General features: G+C 38.6%; 2 protein-coding genes across 2 annotated transcripts in view; both read right to left on the reverse strand.

Moving 5' to 3' along the window:
• PNLDC1 (PARN like ribonuclease domain containing exonuclease 1) overlaps positions 1–12,431 on the reverse strand; it is a 35,822-nt gene extending 23,391 nt beyond the window's left edge. The window contains exons 1-7 of the mRNA XM_058168364.1: positions 12,193–12,431; positions 9,084–9,129; positions 8,911–8,984; positions 7,592–7,625; positions 7,367–7,490; positions 3,753–3,838; positions 1,597–1,694 (exon numbers count right to left, since the gene is read on the reverse strand). Coding sequence (XP_058024347.1) covers positions 1,597–1,694; positions 3,753–3,838; positions 7,367–7,490; positions 7,592–7,625; positions 8,911–8,984; positions 9,084–9,129; positions 12,193–12,388 — 658 coding nt within the window. The 5' untranslated portion in view covers positions 12,389–12,431. The remainder of the gene's footprint in view (positions 1–1,596; positions 1,695–3,752; positions 3,839–7,366; positions 7,491–7,591; positions 7,626–8,910; positions 8,985–9,083; positions 9,130–12,192) is intronic.
• Positions 12,432–14,181: 1,750 nt separating this feature from the next.
• On the reverse strand, positions 14,182–19,040 carry MRPL18 (mitochondrial ribosomal protein L18). The gene is made up of 4 exons (XM_058168465.1): positions 18,849–19,040; positions 17,863–18,046; positions 14,921–15,155; positions 14,182–14,636 (listed from the first exon to the last, which is right to left on the reverse strand). The coding sequence occupies exons 1-4, from the start codon at positions 18,913–18,915 to the stop codon at positions 14,469–14,471; spliced, it is 654 nt and encodes a 217-aa protein (XP_058024448.1). The 5' UTR covers positions 18,916–19,040; the 3' UTR covers positions 14,182–14,468.
• Positions 19,041–20,718: the final 1,678 nt, after the last annotated feature.

The raw sequence follows: 20,718 nt of genomic DNA on the forward strand, positions 1-20,718 counted from the left end.
TAAAAGATTGTACTCATGAATGGAGTTAAACTGTTTATGAACTATTTTCACATAGATATGTATATTACACATATTAATAGCTATAGCTCCCTAAAATAGTCTCTCTCATACCACACTACCCATACACACAGCCATGAAGGAGAAAAATTATGCATATTAAGACAACCCTGCCCCCCCCCCCACCGACCTGGAGAAGAAAAAAAGAGTTTTGAAGTTTTGAAAGAGAAATGGGACAAAATATCAGAAAAGTCACTGAAGCAAGGCTGGGAAAGATGAGAGTTTGCCATCCCCACACAGCCTGTTTCAAATTTGGAAGCAAAGAAAAGCAGAATTCGAGATAAAAGGGGATTTTGTTATTGTAGACATGGCTAATATACTTTAGCCAGGAATCTATATCATGTTCTTGGCTTTGTTCCTTTGTTGTGCTACGGTCATTTTTATTTGTCTGTACTTCTCTTAAAATAATGCCTATATTTATGCATTCTGAAGGCATGTCCAAAATAAAACCTTGCTTTCTCCAGGCTAATACTTCTCAAAGTGTGGTCTGAGGATCGCTGGGGATTCCCCAAGACCCTTTCAAGACCTTTCAGGTGGTCTGCAAAGTCAAATAACTAAATGAATAATTTAAAATTCTCAGGTTTAATTTCTAACACAGTAAATATTGATAGATCTAATGTAAATAAACCAAAGCTTTCTGGACTCCTCAATCATTTTTAAGAATGCAAAGGGGTCCAGAGCAGGGGTGGAATTCAATTTTTTTTTACTACTGGTTCTGTGGGCGTGGCTTGGTGGGCGTGATGTTTCCATCTCACTCTGGGGCCAGCCAGAGGTGGTATTTGTCAATTCTCTGAACTACTCAAATTTCCACTACCCGTTCTCCAGAATCTGTCAGAACCTGCTGAATTTCACTCCTGGTCCAGAGATCAAATTGTTTGCCTGTGGACTATCCTTGGGAACTGTAATATTTTCTTTGTTTATTCCAGAATCAACTTGTAGTCTACCCAGAATATTGTTTTTCTTTTAGGGATCTTTTTTGTTTCCATAAATTTCTACTTTTTTAAAAGAAATTAAATTATGTTTACATTTTATCTTTTCTTCCTTTTAAAAAATAAAGATAGATTTTGTTTCTCTCTTATGGTCTAATTCCTAATGGGGAGGTATGGGAAAAGACTGACTCCTTTATCCCCACGTTTGCAAGCTCTATGGCCACAAAGTGGCTTTGCAGATATAAATTAAACGTTTTAATTTTTATCTCTGGAATACATCTTTCTCAGAGTCCAGAGTTTGGGTAGGAAGCCAGATAAGGCAGTTCCTGAAAGACAAATGGTAGCAGAAGATGCTATCAAGAATTATAATAATACACTTGACTTTGATTGGAGGGGATGTTTATGACAAGATTATTATCTTTGCAACGCATACCATAAAGCAAATCAATCTGCAAAAGTCTTTATTACATGTCGTTCAAATGGTTTGAAACTATAATTAACCCACTTAAAGTGAATACTGGTTCCTAAACTCAAGAACAATATAAAAAAGATTTTCAAGGAACCAATAAACAAGAATTTTAAAAATGAAAGAAGCTTAATTAATTCATACCATATATATCATGCAGAACCATAGAATCTTCCTCTTCTGCTGAGGCTATCCAGCAAGTTACTTGATCAATCGCTTTTTTCACCTTGACTTTATCAAAACTACAATAAGCAGAGTAAGACAATTGAATGAAACTATTGTCCAACCCAGCCTTTCCAGGTTCTCAGAAAATTAATGCTATTTTCAATAATAAATCTCTAAAAAGACCCAGCTTCTCAATAAGCCTCTCAGAGATCAAAGCAAATAATAACTTAGATGCCCAATGATTTTGTATCATCCCAAAAGTTTCATATCTGTCTGTATCTGTGGATATATTGGGTGGCAAACATATCTCATTCTCCTGCCTCCCATTTTCCCCAGAGCAGTCTTTAGTGGTCAGATAGAATGGTGAGTAGATACCAATTCTCATATAACAAGATGCCTTCCCAATGCTTCACAATTTTTATTAGTTGCCCGATTATTTTTCTTGATGTATATAATTAATAAAAATGTTATGTATCTGCAATGAGGAAGACCATCTCTAGTAAAATTGTAACAAAAAAGAGAAGGACAGAGCAGGTAGCCTATAGATAGAAGTATATGAGTACTGCAGGGGTGAAATCTAAAAGTTTTCCCTACCAGTTATGTGGTCGTGGCTTAATTGGTGGTCGTGGCTTGGTGGTCAGATGACTGGGTGGGCGTGGCCAATAACAATAAATAATAAAAACTATAAACAAAGTATACAAAACAATAAGAGGTACCAAAAACCAACTTTCACACTTTACACACACACAGCACAACACAACTGACCCACACACAATGTAAAAGCAGCTGCACTTCACCCAAAATGGCCCCTGCAACAAGCAGGAACCTCACATGTTCACACTTTACACACACACACACACACACACAAAGTGCCACATACAGCTTTGTGAGATTTTGTGTAGTTTTGTGTAGTCAGAGTGAAACACTACAGAAACACACCAAATCTCAGAAAGCTGCACAAATATTTTATTTTATTATTTTATTAATTTATTTTTTTAAATCAGGGGTCTCCAACCTTAGTAACTTTAAGGTTTGTGGACTTCAACTCCCAGAGTTCCTCAGCCAGCAAAGCAGGCAGAGTCAGTTGCTAGCTGATGCAACTGATTACAGTAGCTGAAGTAAAGTATGTAAAGTAAAACAGCCCGAAAGGAGCAGTAATTATAAGCTCTTTGGCTGAAGAGCTTGTAGAAAACATGTTTTTAAAGGTTCTGGTGATGAGGAACTCATCTGGGATCGCCAGAGGAGCCTTTTAAAGCCTTTTTTCCCCCAACATCTTTGGCCAAAGAGGTTGTTTAAAAAAAGAGTTTAAAGGCCGCAGGATCCTCAAAGGCTTTTATTTTTATTTTTAAAGGCATGTTCTCGGCTGAAGAAAAACTGCTTTTAAAAGTTTTTTTAAAAAAAACCTCTGCTAATAGTGCAGCTCAGCAGAGGCAGGGGGCGGGGCCAGGGATTTTTACTATTGGTTCTCCGAACCACCCGCCGCCATCGCTACCGGATCGGGCGAGCCGGTCCAAACAGGGGGAGCATTTCACCCCTGGAGTAGTGATAGAAGCCTATAGATAGAAATATATGAGTAGTGATCTGCCTAATGCAGCACAAAACATGTACTGAAAATGAGAAAGAACAGATGCTGTGAATTTGGAGTTAAATAAAGGATAATAGCTCACAAGAGTAGAAAAGCAAAATGGCCACAGATATGTGAGAAGGAACACAGACAAAAATTAAGGAAGAATGGTGGACAATCAGAGGAAGACAGCAAGGAGAGGGTGTCTGAAATTAAGGCCATGGGTCTTTTAACTATTAGGAAATTGCTTTTTAATTTATCCTAAGGCCTACCAATAAATTTACCAAAGAATCTGAATGTCATACAATATAAACACAACGTTTTCAACAAAGGATTTCTGTATGTTTAGAGGCCTTTTGTGATGTTAAATCATCTACATTTTAAAGACTTTAAATGACAACTGAAGTCTCACTTAGACTATTTCTGAATTTCAGTTCTTGTAGAATGCCATTGGTTGACAGCCACTGTTCTAAGAACAGGATCCTGTCATTCAAATTACTTAAGTGCATAAAGAAAGACAGGAGGAAAAAAACCAATATTAGTATAGAAAAATAGTGTGGAAGTGGGTTACCTTTGGACCATCCAATTACCAGATAACAGATGCTGAAGCTTCTTCTCTTGTGTTTCATTCATATAAGGGATTCCATCTTTAAGAAACTAAAGGCAAATACATAGAACTACATAGTATGGAATTCAGGCATCAAGTTCATTTTCTCCTGACTTAAGAGAAAATCATGTACAGTACGGAGTAAGTAAAAGATAAGTAAAGGTTCTCTCAGCTTGGCTTCTAATAACATCATGGACATATTCATATATTAAACCATAAGGTATTCTTGACAAATTCAAGATTTAAAAAAACAAAATTGAACTATTTATCAACCACTTATACTCTGGTGATAAGCACAATTCATTCTATCGTCAAGTAATATGATGAACTTTAAAATGTTGCAAGCTGTTGATTGACAGAAAGGGTGGAGGAAGGAACCATTTACTCCTATAGCTCACATTAACATAAAATTGTATATATATAAAAGGCTGGTCTAAATTATTCTACCTAGATAGAATAATAGAAAATTAGTACGCTTAGAATCGTTAAAATCTCTTACCTCCCATACTAAACTTTCCATCCCATACTAACCTCTACCCAGGGGTGAAATCCAACAGGTTCTGACAGGGGGGAAATCTATTTTTTTTTTGCTACCAGTTCTGTGGGCGTGGCTTGGTAGGTATGGCTTGGTGGGGTCATGTGACTGGGTGGGCGTGGCTATGTGACTGGGAGATCAAAAGATAGAAACTCACTAACAATGTCCTGCTGGAGCAAGGTTGGACTAGATCAGGTCTCCAACCTTGGCCACTTTAAGACTTGTGGACTTCAACTCCCAGAGATCCTCAGCCAGCTTTGCTGGCTGAGGAATTCTGGGAGTTGAAGTTCACAAGTCTTAAAGTGGTCAAAGTTGGAGACCCCTGGACTAGAAGACCTTTAGGTCCCTTCCAGCCCTGGATTATCCTCTGAAGCTGCATCTCGTGCCAGGGTTGTATTCCTTCCTTCCACTCTTCCTTCCTTCCTTCCTTCCCTGCCTCCCTCCCTCCTTTCTTTCTCTCTCTCTCAAAAACAACCCTCCCTGTTCTGTCTCCTTCCCCACCTCGGAGTAACGAGCTGGCCTTCAGTCAGTGGACTCACGGCTCTTATCAGTCCTGGCAGAGAAATCGCAGCTGCTTGCCAAAGTTCAAAAAAATGACTTGCAGAGTAAGACTTCAGCTCTCTTTGAAATGGTTCAGCTAATCTTTTGCTCCCCGTGGAGTGCGAGCAGTCCCAAAGCTCCTTATATATCCTTCCCTTTGATGACGCTGCCTCTCTAATCTTCTGAAGCGCGGGTTAATCCAAGCTTGATTATTATCAGCTGTGTCTGAAGGCGTAGCCTGAGGAAGGGAGGAATCAGGGGATGACGGCCTCATTACGTCCTCCGACTGGCCTGGTTCTGGCTCCTGGAGCCGGGCCAAAGGCATCGGTGCTCCCAAGGTAAGCCTTACCGGCCCTTCCCTCTCACTCTCGGAGTCACTTTTGGGCACGGGGCAGGTTCGGGGGCTGGAGTCACAACACTCCCTACACACCCCATTTTTCCTCCCAGCCTACCTGAAGACTGCTAGCCACACCAAAAAACTGGGAGGAAGTCCATTTTTCCTCCCAGCAGGCTTCAGGGAGCCTGCTGGGAGGAAAAAGGACTCGCCCCACCCTTTTTTTGGCTAGCACCCAGTTGAGCTGCAGGATCATCAGAAGTTTTTTTTTTCTTTTAAAAGCTTTTTTTGGCAGAATAAAAAATGGTTTTAAAAGTAAAAAAAAACACCAACCTCTGATGACCGCACGGCTCAGCTGGAGCGGGGGGCGAGTAGGGATTTTTGCTACCGGTTCTCTGAACCACCCGCTGCCATCACTACCAGATCAGGCGATCCAGTCGAACTGGGAGCATTTCACCCCTGGGTTCTGACAGGTTCTGGAGAACCAGTAGTGGAAACTTTGAGCAGTTCGGAAAACCGGCAAATACCACCTCTGACTGGCCCCAGGAGTGGGAAGGGAATGGATATTTTGCCATATCCTTCCCCTGCCACACCCACCAAGCCACACCATGCCCACCAAGCCATGCCCACAGAACCGGTAGTAAAAAAAAATGGATTTCATCACTGCCTCTAACCTACATTCACCATGGTCTTTTCGGGGAAAATGTCGATGAAGAATCTCAGTCATCCAGACAGAGTTTCTGGAAGTTAAGTCATGGCAAATTGACTTTTCTTTTTTAGTTTGAAATGTTTCATTGCTTACGGGACCGCCTGCTGCTACCACATGCCTCCCACCGACCCGTACGCTCCCATAGAGAGGGACTTCTCAGGGTGCCGTCCGCCAAACAATGTCGGCTGGTGGCCCCAGGAAGGGCCTTCTGTGGGGCTCCCACCTCTGGAACGAGCTTCCCCTGGTTTACGCCAAATACCTGACCTTCGGACATTTCGTCATGAACTGAAGACCCATCTTTTATTCGCTGGGCTGGCTTAATTGGATTTTAAAAGGAATTTTACAAATTTTAAATGGGGTTTTAATTGATGATGATTTTTTAATATCAGGCTAATTTTGAATAAGTTTTTTAAGGGTATTTAAATTGTGTATATTTGTATTGTTGTTTTTATTTTGCCTGTACACCGCCCTGAGTCCTTCGGGAGAAGGGCGGTATAAAAATCAAATTAAATAAATAAAATAATAAATAAATCCAAATAGCTTCTTCATTTTGAAGACGAAGCCACTTGGATAAGCAGTGAAACATTTCAAACCAAAAAAAGAAAAGAAGTCCAGTTGCTTTAACTCAGGTATAGTCAACCTTTTTATACCTACCGCCCACTTTTGTATCTCTGTTAGTAGTAAAATTTTCTAACCGCCCACCGATTCCACACTAATGCACCATGTATCATCTGTGCAAGCCTCTCGCGCATCGTGGATTGGGTTGGGGGGGTGCCGGCTACCAGCTTTGCTTGTCTGTTATAGCTGGGAGGTGTGGGGGGAGATGCGTGAGCTATTCTGGGACGAGGCTCTTTTGTTTGCGGTCGCACTATAGCGCCATTTAGTTTCACTTACATAACGTGAACTAAACTTATGCACGGGCGATACAAATAGTATATTTTCAGAAATTTAAATTGTCACGAGGAATTTTATGAAAACCTAATGAAAATGTTTTTAAATAATGCTATGAACATTTTTTAAAAAGTCTATTAAATTTAAAAAAAGGACAGTGCTTCAGTATTGGACAAAACCCCTACCGCCCACCATGAAAGCTGGAACGCCCACTAGTGGGCGGTAGGGACCAGGTTGACTACCACTGCTTTAACTCAACTTCCAGACATCTTTCTGGGGAACTGGCCAGTTACAAACCTACTGAGGAGTCTTGATCAAATGCTGGATCTTTGTCTCCCTCCTGAGACAGGAGCCCTGTTCTGACCTCACACAAAGAATGAAGCAATTCAAGGGGCCCTGGGATATTGACAGTGATAAAAATTAACTATTTATATCATTCCACTGGAAATGAAATATTGAAAATATATTTTATTATAATGCATTTCAAAAGCATTTTAAGGGCAAGGTCCAAATCTAGTTTCTTCCCTACTTAAATTCTTGTCTACTCTATTAAATAACATAAAATATACCTTATTATAGTCAAAGTCAAAATGAGACAGGAATTGAATACTAGATGCTTGACAGGAGAACTCGGAATCCATTCGGCCAAATGTGGCAGGGAATAGGAAGAAGTTATACGAATGCGCGATATACCTATAAAAATTAACCAAAATAATTAAGGCTAGCTAACTGGCAGGGAAGACCCGAAAATTATCATCAGGTAAATATAATTGACAATAAAACAATTTACTTACTCATTTGACATCCCCTTGTAAAATATGGACAAACCTAAAAGGAAAAAAAAAGCAAATCATTGCGAAGCAATATGCTGATCACAGGATTTCCTTTGCGTTGTTTATTTCACAACTTCTATGTTAAATAGCATCTTCAGGAATGGATTGTGGATCAGTCCCCTTTGTATATATCATCAGATATGTTCTATTTGGGAGGAAATGTGTTGGTAAGAGATTTGTGAATCAACATCTTGGGTGAATGTGGGGGTAGTTTGACTGCCATGAGCCTTCACAGGGATTGCTCATTCAGTATACTCAAATACTATATGTAGCATAATTCCCCCCACCCCCAAGTTCCTTAACAGATATATCTCAAAATACATTTAGGAAAGAAGAAAGAGAACATGTATTCTTTTAAAATAAAAACAATTTTTTTTGGAGAAATTAAGATGACCTAGATCAGTGAAAGGAATGAAGTAGCTCAGTGGCTAAGACGCTGAGCTTGTCAATCAGAAGGTCGGCAGTTCAGCTGTTCGAATCCCTAATGCTGTGTAACGGGCTAAGCTCCCGTTACTTGTCCCAGCTTCTGCCAAACTAGCAGTTCAGAAGCAGGTAAAAAATGTAAGTAGAAAAATAGGGGCCACTTTGGTGTGAAGGTAACAGCGCTCCATGTGCCTTCAGCGTTTAGTCATGCCGACCACATGACCACGAAGATGTCTTTGGACAGCGTTGGCTTTTCGGCTTAGAAACAGAGATGAGCACCGCCCTTAGGGGTGGAAACAACTAGCACGCATATGTGGGGGAACCTTTATCTTAGATCAGTGATGGCAAACCTTTTTGGCATAGAGTGCCAAAAAGGTTGCGCGGAAATGTCACACATGTGCGCACTTGTTGGGCCGTGTCCCAGAAAAGCTGAACTTCTGGGTTCTAGTGCGCAAGTGCATCCGATGATCAGCTGGCCACCGCGCATGAGCAGGGCGGTTTTTGGCACTGCTGTGCGCGCAAAGGGATCACGCTCTGGAAAAGCCAAACTTTCAAGTTCTGCCCCGCATGTGCACCTGACAATCAGCTGGCCAGCACACATGCGCACACCGGTTTTCGGCACTGCCATGTGTGCGAAGGACAGCTGATCATTGCATGCGCATCCATGCCGGAAACCCGGATAATAAACAAGCAAGGCCACATGTGTCGGGCGATGTGGCTTCGTGTGCCACTTTGGCGATGCGTGCCATAGGTTTGCCATCACAGACCTAGATACTATTCAGATACTATTTCTAACTTTTGATTGCCACATTTTAAATTATCTTAAAACCTATCTTTTAGAAACTAGAAGAGCTCACCAAGTTGATTCACTGTAAACCGCTGAACATTTTGTCTGCCTTTCCGATACCAGTCAGCAGGTAAATCAAAGAGACTGGGGAAAAGAAAGATATGAAGAATTTCCATGTCATTCATCATGTTTCTAACTTCTATGGGGACATCACTAGAAATATATTTATTTCAACGTGCTTACCTAGGCTGATTGTCAGAATGCAAACCTGTGAATTCCATATCAAGGCCTGCAAAAGACAGAACATGTGCCTTCCACTATTATTAATGGGTGGATAAAAGCTTTATTTAATTCATATATCTCAATATTACATATGTAGGTTTTCATGCTATTCATAATCATTCTTATTGAATATATTAATAAGTTGAAAAAATATGTATGTAGTAGTAACATCCTCCTAAACTTTAAAAAATAGATTGAGGGATTTTTTCATTATCAATTGTACAAGAGTAGAATAGAATAGAATAGAATAGAATAGCATACCATAGCATAGAATAGAAATAGGAATAGAATAATAGAGTTGGAAGGGACCTTGGAGGTCTTCTAGTCCAACCCCCTGCTTAGGCAGGAAACCCTACACCCCTTCAGACAAATCGTTATCCAATCTCTTCTTAAAAACCTCCAGTGTTGGAGCATTTACAACATCTGGAGGCAAGTTGTTCCACTGATTAATTGTTCTAAGTGTCAGGAAATTTCTTAGTTCTAAGTTGCTTCTCTGCTTGATTAGTTTCCACCCATTGCTTCTTGTCCTATACTCAGGTGCTTTGGAGAATTGCTTGATTCCCTCTCCTTTGTGACAGTCTGAGATATTGGAACACTGCTATCATGTCACCCCTAGTCCTTCTTTTCATTAAACTGGTTATGTCCAGTTTATATGTTTCAGTCTCCAGTCCCCTAATCATCTTTGTTGCTCTTCTCTGCACCCTTTCTAGAGTCTCAACACCTTTTTTACATCGTGACAACCAAAATTGGATGCAGTATTCCAAGTGTGGCCTTACCAAGGCATTATAAAGTGGTATTAACATTTCATGTGATCTTGATTCTATCCCTAAGTTTATGCAGCCTAGAACTATGTTGACTTTTTTGGCCGCTGCAGTACACTGATGGCTCATATTTAAATGGTTGTCCATTAGGACTCCAAGATCCCTCACAGTTACTACTATTGAGCAAGGTACCAAATATACTGTACCTGTGCATTTTGTTTTTCTTGCCTAAATGTAGAATCTTACTTTTTTCACCATTGAATTTCATTTTGAATTTCAAGATGCTTACAGCTGCAATCCTAAAGTTTTGAGATCATAAGGTTTTCAATTTCCCATTTCAATAATTTTCTCATCATCCTGCGAATATGAAATCTAAGTGAAGTTGAAAGAAATGCTAAAAGGAAGTAAAAAGCCAAAGGATTATCCACTACTATAGCAGCCTTCTAACTTGTTCCAAATTATGAAGTAATTTAGATCTGATTTTTACAAATTCAAGAGATGTAAACATTTGGTTGTTCATTAAAGTGATTTCAGTTGTATTTTAATGCACCACACAGATTTTTGTCCATTATTTGCAGTATCTTCTCACCTATCATATTTTATACCAATGCATTTAATATACCCTTCAATGTGTTCTGTATTTTTTAACAGTTGGAGCAAAATTTTGTCTATCAATTTTAAACATTAGCAACATTTCTACAATAAACTATAAAATTCAGACATGGAAGGCCAGAGAAGGAAGGATGCCAGAACGGAGCTCTTCAAATAATCACACTATGGAAAAAGGGTTTATTTTAGTGGGGAATAGGAAGTGCAAACTTTACAAATCTGGAGCAACACATTTGCCCTGGGAAATAACTTATTTTTAAACCACAAAACAAGGTAGTGTTTTTGCTCCTCTTGCACAAAGTATCACTATACTCACTTAGCATAATCCTGGAAGCTTTCTTGGAATTAAATATTTAAAAGCCTGTTAAGGAAACACTGTACTGATCTTGCTCCAACTCTCAAAATCCCATATTGGCTAGGATGGAAATAAAAGAGCTCTACAATGATTTCTGGAGAATTACAAATTATGATCTTTCAAAAATCAGAAGGTATAGCAACGTATGGATACATATTTTCAGAAAATTCATCATGCTTGCCTATATCCTCTCCTTATATCCTTCTTACAACAACCCTGTAAGGTAGGATGAGATCATGATTGTGATCACATATACTAAACCATGATTTGATCCATCAGCTATTTAACAAGCCACAGTTGTATGATTTACATAACCATAATGGACAAATTACACTGGCTGGGTGAGTGTTTTATTTTCTATTTATTTATATATATATATATATATATATTATATATATATTATATAATAATAATAATATAATAATAAAGGAAGAAACAGCTGCAATCACACATTGCTCCCAGAAGCACAAAGCTGAAGCCTGAAGATGACGAATGAGACTTTGCCGAAACGTCACCAAGACACTTCCAATTTTACGCGGGAGAAAACCCGAATAACCAAAGATCTACATACAAACACCCGTGAAAACCTCAGAAAATATATATATATATATATAAATAAATATATGTATATGTATATGTATATATATATAAAATATATATATATATTTATATATTTTATAATATATAAATATATTATATAATAATAAATAATATAATAATATAAATATATTATATAATATAAATATAATATATATATATATATATTATATATTAATATATTATATTATATATAATATTTATATAATATATAAATATATTATATAATAATAATAATATAATAATAATAAAGGAAGAAACAGCTGCGATCACACATTGCTCCCAGAAGCACGAAGCTGAAGCCTGAAGATGACGAATGAGACTTCGTCGAAACGTCGCCAAGACACTTCCAATTTTACACGGGAGAAAACCCGAACAACCAAAGACCTATATATATATATATATAAATAAAAATCATATATCATCTTTTAGCTCCATAACCCAGCCGGCCAGTCATCCAAAGGGTCAAATGGGAATCCAATAAATGATCCAGTTCCCCATCTAGAGTAAGCAGATCCTGGTAAGCCCCCTGAAATAGATCCAGCAATTTCCTTGGGATCAAGAACAGCTTTCTCCATTTAAAACTCCCCCCAAAGTTTAATGAGGAACGCGCCATCCGTATAGCAGCTGAGACCAAAGTTAGCACCCATAAATAAGGGTGGAGTCGTGTGTGAACAATACAGGTTCCCCTCTTTCGTAGTTTAAAGATGGGGAAGGTTTCGCCCTCCATATCACGCCCCTGCCTCACCAACAAAGTCGCAGCCCAGGACAAGCTCCTCTAACCGAGGCAACATTTTTGGAAACTCTGCGGCCCCCACATCCATCCCGCCCTGCCTGCTTTCTCTCCGGTGCACCCGTAAACTCCTGCCTTTGCTTCCCGCTTTTCCTCGGAGGCTGCAGGGGGCGGAACCAGCCTCATTTGCTACTCCGCCCTCCCTCCGCATTTCAAGACTTTTCCCTGGGCAGCCGCGTTCCCCGATGGCTGGAAATGAGTGTCTGAATCCGGTCACTGATCTTTTTCGTTGTCCGTGTAGGAAAGCAACCCTTGGGGAAGGATTAGAATGCCCAGACTCTGTCAATGATATAAGGGGCTGAGGAACACGACTTGAACAAACGTTTATTGGCTAAAATTCAGATCGGCTATTTAGAAATTAACCCACTTATATAAATGGATAAGGGTTGTTTTTGCCTTGTAGGCAGCATTTAAGTATGGAATAATCTCCATGATCATACGATCAAAATTCAGATGCGTGGCAACTGTTCCATACTTATGACCATTGCAATGTCCCCGGGGTCATGTGATCCTGTTTTGCGACCTTCTGACAAGCACAGTCAATAGGGAAGCCGGTTTAAAAAATCAGATTGAACAATTTGCCTCCAGAAGTTGTGAATGCTCCAACACAACACTGGAAGTTTTTAAGAAGATATTGGATAACCATTTGTCTGAAGTGGTGTAAGATTTCCTGCCAAAGCAGGGGGTTGGACTAGAAGACCTCCAAGGTCCCTTCCAACTGGGTTATTCCGGTTGTTTCACTTAACAACCATGTTACTAACAATTGCAGTGATTCACTTAACAACTGGTGCAAGAAAAGTAAAATGGGGCAAAACTCACTTAAATTTCTCACTTAGCAACTTAAACTTTGGGTTCAACTACGGTCATAAATTGAGGACTACCTGTATTCTTGCAGGATTTTTTCTCCTTTTGCGCTCATAATAGGTATGGGTTTAAATGGTACTGTAAGATCAATTAAGGGCTGCTTAATTATCTTACTGAAAATAAAAACTGCACTGCCTTGATTTAATGTAGTATCTTGCTGAATATAGTGTACAGTCATTGAGAATGAAGTAAAATCATATGTATTTTGTTTCTTTAACCAAAGGTACTTTTTCAGGAGTCAACTGGATTTTCCTGGTTTTTCTTTGAAGACGTTTCGCTTCTCATCCAAGAAACTTCTTCAGCTCTGACAGGATAGTGGGTAATGGAAGTATTTATACTCCTTGCAAGTTGGTCATTTGCCTTTTAGAGCCGGGGTATCAAACTTGCAGCCCATGGGCTGGATGCAGCCACGCCCATCCATTTTAGCAAAGGGGGTGAAAGTTGTGATATGTCACGTGACATGTCACCAGTTTGACACCCCTGCTTTAGAGGATCCTTGAAGTACTTGGAGGTTTATCAGTGTCCTCAGGGACAAAAGTCCTCTACAGACTTTTCTTTAACCAACTTCTCTAGTTGCAGCAGTGATCAAGACCTCTTAAATGGTAGACCAGAAAGCCATGTAATAATGAGCAATCTGAACAAATATTTGAGATTTTTTTTTCCCCTAAAGAGCAAAAGTAGTTTGATATGGTAGTATAATACAAATAAAATCTCTTTATGCTGAGTATCTTATCCTTTGTTTTATGAGGGAAATGTTTGCTCAAAAAGAAACAAATGAAGATACTGCAGAGCAGGCCCGTTGATGGTCCTAATCAAGTTTCTATTACAGAGATTAAACCTATTAACCTTCCAGACTCAGCAGAAAATGTGCCAGACTCTACTAGAATTTAATTAATCCCATGTGGCTCAAGGTCCAGAATAAATTTTGGAACATCAACTTCCAACATTTCCCATTAAGTAGATCATAATATATTAATAACTTTTGTGGACCAATGGAAGTTTTAAACACTGTCAAAAGAAATCTGATATATACATATTTGCAACAAAATGATTGTTTCTACCATTAAAAGAAATCACCCATCATAGTCAAGTGGTTTATTTTAAAAATCAAAAGGAAATAAAAGAGCCTTTTGTTACTGCAGGTGAGTGCACACCAGACCTACCATTTATTTTTAAAGAGAAATAATATTGGCTGGTTTATTTCTATTTTAAAAAACCAGATAGACACATTGGCTAGGGAACCACCTGTAGCAGGTTATTGTTTTATATTTTATGAAAACAGTTAACAGGAAAGCAAACAAAAAAAATTGTTGCCAGCAGTTGTACATCTGTTGGATTTTTATTTAACATAAAAAGATTCAACGGTATTATGTATGAAGAGCAGTGTGTGATCGACTGTCGTCCAAGGATGGAACTGCAGGCTTCTCAGACTGTACTTTCTGGGGAAGCTTCTTATTACCATACTTATCATAAATTCTTTCAAGTTCTTGGAGTTCAACACCACCTTCAGTCATAGCCTGCTTGAAACGTTTCAGCTATTTGCATTTAAAAAGGAAGACACAACTGTTAATTTTGTCAGTTCCATTAGTACTTTCAGCATACACAGTGAATTACAGTTCTCTCAATTCTTTTCTCCTCCCAAATAATGCAATTCTCATGTTAAGAGTATATGCCCACTCTGATATTAAGCATTCATTCATATTTACATTTTTAATGCTTTGGCGGTAAAGCCATGCTATAAGTAAACTACAATATTGTGATCAAGAACATAAAACGTATGATAAATAGCAACCAAAGTAAGGGAAAAAAATCAACTTGCCCCTTCGCCATGTTCTTCCCATGGAATTGTAACCTTGTCATCCACAAAGTTGATTCCAGCTTCGAGACAACGTTGTGCTAATACACGCCCCACATTCTCACATGCTGCCACACCGGTTGTTTTGTAAAGATGCTTCTTAATAGCCCACTCGCGAGTGGAAGCAGAGACTACAATATGACCGCTGCAATGTTCAATGTAGCCTTCCACATGTTTTTGGGTTTTTTCAAATCGTAACCTGAATTGTTAAATATGAAAAACAAAATATTGTTTTCTTTTACTGCCAGAGAAATTCACTTTCAGTAACAAAAATTCCTGTAGTTCTGTACTTGTAAATCTTATGCCTCATATTTGAAATTCTACATATCTCAGATTATTTGTATAATAATTTTTCTCTCTCCCTTTTCAAACATTAATTATAAACAGAAAAAGTCTGTATTAGGATGTGAACAATGTTACCTTGAGTGAAAGGTTTGTCTCTAAGAAAATACAATCTGCACAATCCCCACACTTGAATTTTCTCAATGATGGCCCCCTTTATGTGGAACAGCCTGTCTCTGGATACCTGGACTACAATCCTCTTGTTGGGCTTTCATAGGGTCAAACATATATGGCTTTTCAACATAAGATTTGAGGGATTTGAATACTAATCTATCCCTTGCTGATAGCATATGAGATATTAAATTCTGAAATACTTGCACATTTTGTTTTATTGATTTTAATTCTATGTGTTGGTGGATGTAAGCTACTTAAAACTTTTGGCAACTGAGTGGCACAAAAGCCATTACAAATGAATTAACATGCATACATGCTGCACTGATGAAAACAGAATCATTCCTCTGGTAAGTATAGAATCATTCCCCGCTAAGTATAGGATTTCCTGGGGAAACTTCTGTGATGGTAGATCTCAAGTGAGCTCCAAGTCTCTTTGCGCTTGTAGATCCGCCCCCCCCCCAAAACAACAACAACAACCCTTTATTTTTAAACTCCATTTTTAGTGCAATAATCTTTCCCCTAAACTATATTTTCCAACCATAGATATCCCATTAGTGCATCTACAAAGAGGGCATAATCAGAAATAGAACCTAAAAGATTCAAGAAAATAAATATAACTTCAAAACATTGTGGCTGAAATAACATGTGTGGACTATTACAGGCTGTATGTTCTGTTTCCTGACAAAAATCTCAAGTACCAACAAATTGACTTTAAGCAAACTATGTAATGTCTTGAATTTTGTCTACAAATGTACACTATAATGAAACAGGAATACAGGTAGTCTTTGACTTACAACAGTTTAGTGACCATTCAAAGTTACAATGGCACTGAAAAAAATGACATGACCATTTTTCATACTTATGACCATTGCAGCATCTCCATGCTCATGGGATCTAAGTTTGAATGCTTAGCAACTAGTTCATATTTATGGCTGTTGCAGTGTCCCAGAGTTATGTAATCACCTTTTGCGACCTTCTGGCAAGCAAAGTCAATGAGGAAGCCAGTTTCACTTAAGTTACTAACTTAAGAGCTGCAATGTTTCACTTAACTAATATGGCAAGAAAGGTTGTAAAATGGGGCAAAACACACTTAACAAATTTCTCACTTAGCAACATAAATTTTGGGCTCAATTGTGGTCATAAGTTGAGGACTACATATACTATACTAGACTCCATGCTATGGCAGATGCCACAGGCTGTGAAAATATATATTTTGCACTATAACAGTGGTTCTCAACCTTTTCTTCACCACGGACCTCCCTTTTGTTGCCAGTCAAGACTTAACTCAAAATTTAAATCGTAACATTTATTCAAGCCTTTGCAGACCCCCTGTGATGATATCGCACCTGCCCACCCACCTCCATGGGTCCACGGATCATAGTTTGAGAACCACTGTACTATAGAGGCAAGTACAGAAGTTCCCAGTAATTAAAAATTCAGTATATTGGCTTCCTATGTGAGTTGTTCTATAACTTTCTATATTCACACAAGGCATTACCCTCAATAGGCAGAAAAGAGTAAGAAACTGTAATGTAAACTGATAGAGGAATAGAATACAATAGCTCTTCAGTCATTCGTGCCCTGGTTATTTCATGGCTTGACTACTGCAATACGCTCTACATGGAGGTGCCCTTGAAAACCATCCAGAAGCTTCAACTAATGGAACGCAGTGACACAAACAATGGTGAGCACATCTCAGTATGCCCATATAATATCTCTGCTTCATGAGCTGCGTTGGGGACCAGTTTTCTTCCAGGTGCTATTTGTTACCTATAAAACCCTATATGGCATAGGGCCTGGTAACTTGAAGGTTTATCTGTCTGCCATGATATCTAGCCAGCTGATTCAATCTGGCAGGGTTGGCATATGCTCCAAGTCCTTCAATTAAACAATGCCATCCATTAATACTCTGGAAGTTCAGCTTCTTTGTCACAGCACCCTTACCCTGAGATTACCTCTGAGATTTGAATGTTCCCTATCGTGCAGGTGTTTCCAAGAGACCAGGCTCTTTATCCAAGCCTTTGGTAATTTCCTTTTATCCTAGGTTGTTTGCTTTTGTTTTTGTTCCCAGCTTGTTTGTTATTCTGCCATCTCTACTCTTTCTTGTTTCTTGTTTTGTCATCCTCTTCATGTTTTAAATCACTTGTAAACTATCCAGGATCACTGGGCATTGGGCCCAATATAAATTTAAATAATAATAATGAAAGGGGATCTACAACTAGTAGTCAAAAAATGTCAAATATCAATATTGGGAATTTGGAATAAATCAAAAAGCCAACTGGAATTGCTGCAAATTCATATTTCAGATAGAAAAGATTGAGAGGCCAACAACATCAGTATCACTGACAACATACTTGCCCTCTTCAGAATAGAATATTTCATAGAAAGAATTCTTCAAAATTAAGTTCCGTATTATTGAACATAGGTTATTTTGCATTTTTCTAATTTACCTGTACCAATAATCCCGTTTTGGCCATGAGGTTTTCCATCCTAGATCCTTTCTTGCTATAGCCAATCTTTCCAAATTATGTGGGTTCCTATTTGTGAACTCAGGAGCAACAATCTCATTTTCTCTTGTATCCACTTCATCAGGAAAAGGTATGGGATCAGGAACAGAAGAATTAAATTTAACTCCTACAAGACAATAAAGAAAAACAAATGTACGCTTAAAGGTCTTCGAAAACAACCAAAAATACAAAAAGATTATCAGTATAATATATATAAATGAAAATGTACTAGAGTGTTTGACTGATGGTGAAGTGGGAATAAGAAAAACAGATTAAAATATTGTTAATTTAAGCAAGCTGTATCTCATTAAATTATTAATACATTTTATATTCCCATTTATTAAAAAAAATACCTGGCACATCATTGTTTCTAATTTGTGGTTTAGAAAGGATGCAGTGATGCCCCTTAAATGTTTATTTAACTGCAAAATGTTCATTTCTAGATTGGCTATTGAGTATAATCCCCACCACCTACAGCAAAACAAATCCGTCTCCCTTAATACTCCCCGAAGAAGTACAACTGTCATAATTTTAATCAGCATTTTGCCTGCAATTAAAGTTAAAACCATCCGGAGAGTAAGCAGCTAAGGATGGCCGTCTGTCAAAATAGAATAGAATAGAATAGAATTTTTATTGGCCAAGTGTGATTGGACACACAAGGAATTTGTCTTGGTGCATGTGCATATGCATATACTTTGGTAATCGCAGAGGCTGCATTCTTGTGCAGACTTCCAAGAGGGCAGGTTCATTAAATCTCAAAAAAATAAAATAAAATAAACATTACTGTACCAAAAAGAGACCCATGCAAATAGAGTTAGAAAAGAGAAAACTCTCTCCCTGACTTAACCGTTCAGTCTCCTTCCTTATCTTTCTGAATGTCATATTAAAGCGATGCTTCTCCATCAAAAATCTGAATCTCGAATCCCTACCGTGCTCGGGTTCCCCGAATGTCCTGGCCGCCCTGCTCAGCGGCGGAGCCAACCTCCTGAACGCCATCACGCCTGAGAAAACTAACAGGAAGGGACCTAGCCGGACCTACAAGAAGCTGGGGGGCGCCACCTTTTTCCTCTCTTGAACGAACATGTTTTTCCCATGGTCTCTTTCCGTCCTCACCAAAAAACAAAAACAAAAATCCCAGCTGAAAGCCTGATTGGTCAACCTCATATTAATCTGCTTCATTTCCTCCAGAATGGCTCTATAAGCCAATTACATTGCGGATGAATGTGGCTATAGATTTGTAACTGTAGAGCAGCGTTTTCAAACTTGGCGACTTTTAAGGACTTTAATTCTTAGAATTGGCCAGCCGGCATGTTTGAAAAATGTGGCTATAGAGCAGGTATGTCCAAACTTGGCCCCTTGAAGAGTGGTGGACTTCAACTCCCAGAATTCCCCAGCCAGCAACTTGCTCATATTTATAGCTCATGCTGGCTGGGGAATTCTGGGAGTTGAAGTCCACCACTCTTCAAGGGGCCAAGTTTGGACACCCCTGCTATAGAGGTATGGAAAAGTTTCTGATTTTTGAATCAGGAACTTTTCCATCATCCCTCTATAGTATGCTATTTCCTCTGTTCTGCGCCTTAGGAATCCACGGAAATAGCTTTAAAAATGTTATTTTCTAATTAGTGCTTTGTTTTATGCGAATATTACGTTTAAAGGGGAAAAAAATCAACGTATCCTCACGAACATTGCTGGATTTATGGATTCAATAGCAAATTTTATAGGTGTATAGAGGTTTCTAAAAGAAGTAAAATTAAGTGAAGTGCAAACAAGCGGAGACCTTGCATCAAAATATGGATGAATTTGTAAGTATCAGTAAATCCGTTACTTCTTGTTTTGCCTTCAGATCTTTGGACATAATCTAATCATTAGATTTTCTAATGCAATAACTATCAATGTCCACTAACTTCCTACAGAATGTGACGTTTTATTGGCCCAAAGTCACCCAGGATCACAACTCATGCTTGTTACCTCATGCCTCCCACCGACCCGTACGCTCTCACAGAGAGGGACTTCTCAGGGTGCCGTCCGCCAAGCAATGCCGGCTGGCGGCCCCCAGGGGAAGGTCCTTCTCTGTGGGGGCTCCCACACTCTGGAACGAGCTTCCCCCGGGTTTACGCCAAATACCTGACCTTCGGACCTTCCGCCGCGAACTGAAGACACATCTTTTCATTCGCGCGGGGCTGGCTTGAATTTTATTGAATTTTATTGGTTTTTTAAATTTTTAAAATTTTTAATATTAATCTTAAATGGGATTTTAGTTTTTTATATATTTTAAAGTTTCGGGCTAATTATAATAAGTTTTTTAATTCACATTTTAAACTGTACATTGTATTGTCTTTTTTACTTCTGCCTGTACACCGCCCTGAGTCCTTCGGGAGAAGGGCGGTATAAAAATCAAATAAAATAAATAAATAAATAAATAAATAAGCCTGATGCCTTAACTACACCACCGAACTGGTTCTCAATTATCGTAATGAAGATTTTATTTGTTTATTATTTATTTTGTTGAGTACATATTAGATAATATATATAAGCATGAATTGAATACATAAAATGAATACAATTAAAGGGAACATTAGGACAGGGACGGTAGGCACACTGATGCTCTTATGCACGTTCATAACTTATAAAACGTTTAAATGTTTCGATTTCATCTCCCTTAATTTGCAATATTGAGGGAGTGGTTCTGCTGAAACGTAGTATTGCTTCCCATCCTCCAATATTAGAAAATCCTCCAGTGTTATTTTAATAGGGCAGAAAATTATGATTCTTGGATGAATGTATTTTATTTTTCTTTAT

This window comes from Ahaetulla prasina, chromosome 1 (genome assembly GCF_028640845.1).
Source record: "Ahaetulla prasina isolate Xishuangbanna chromosome 1, ASM2864084v1, whole genome shotgun sequence".
Classification (NCBI taxonomy): Eukaryota; Metazoa; Chordata; class Lepidosauria; order Squamata; family Colubridae; genus Ahaetulla; species Ahaetulla prasina.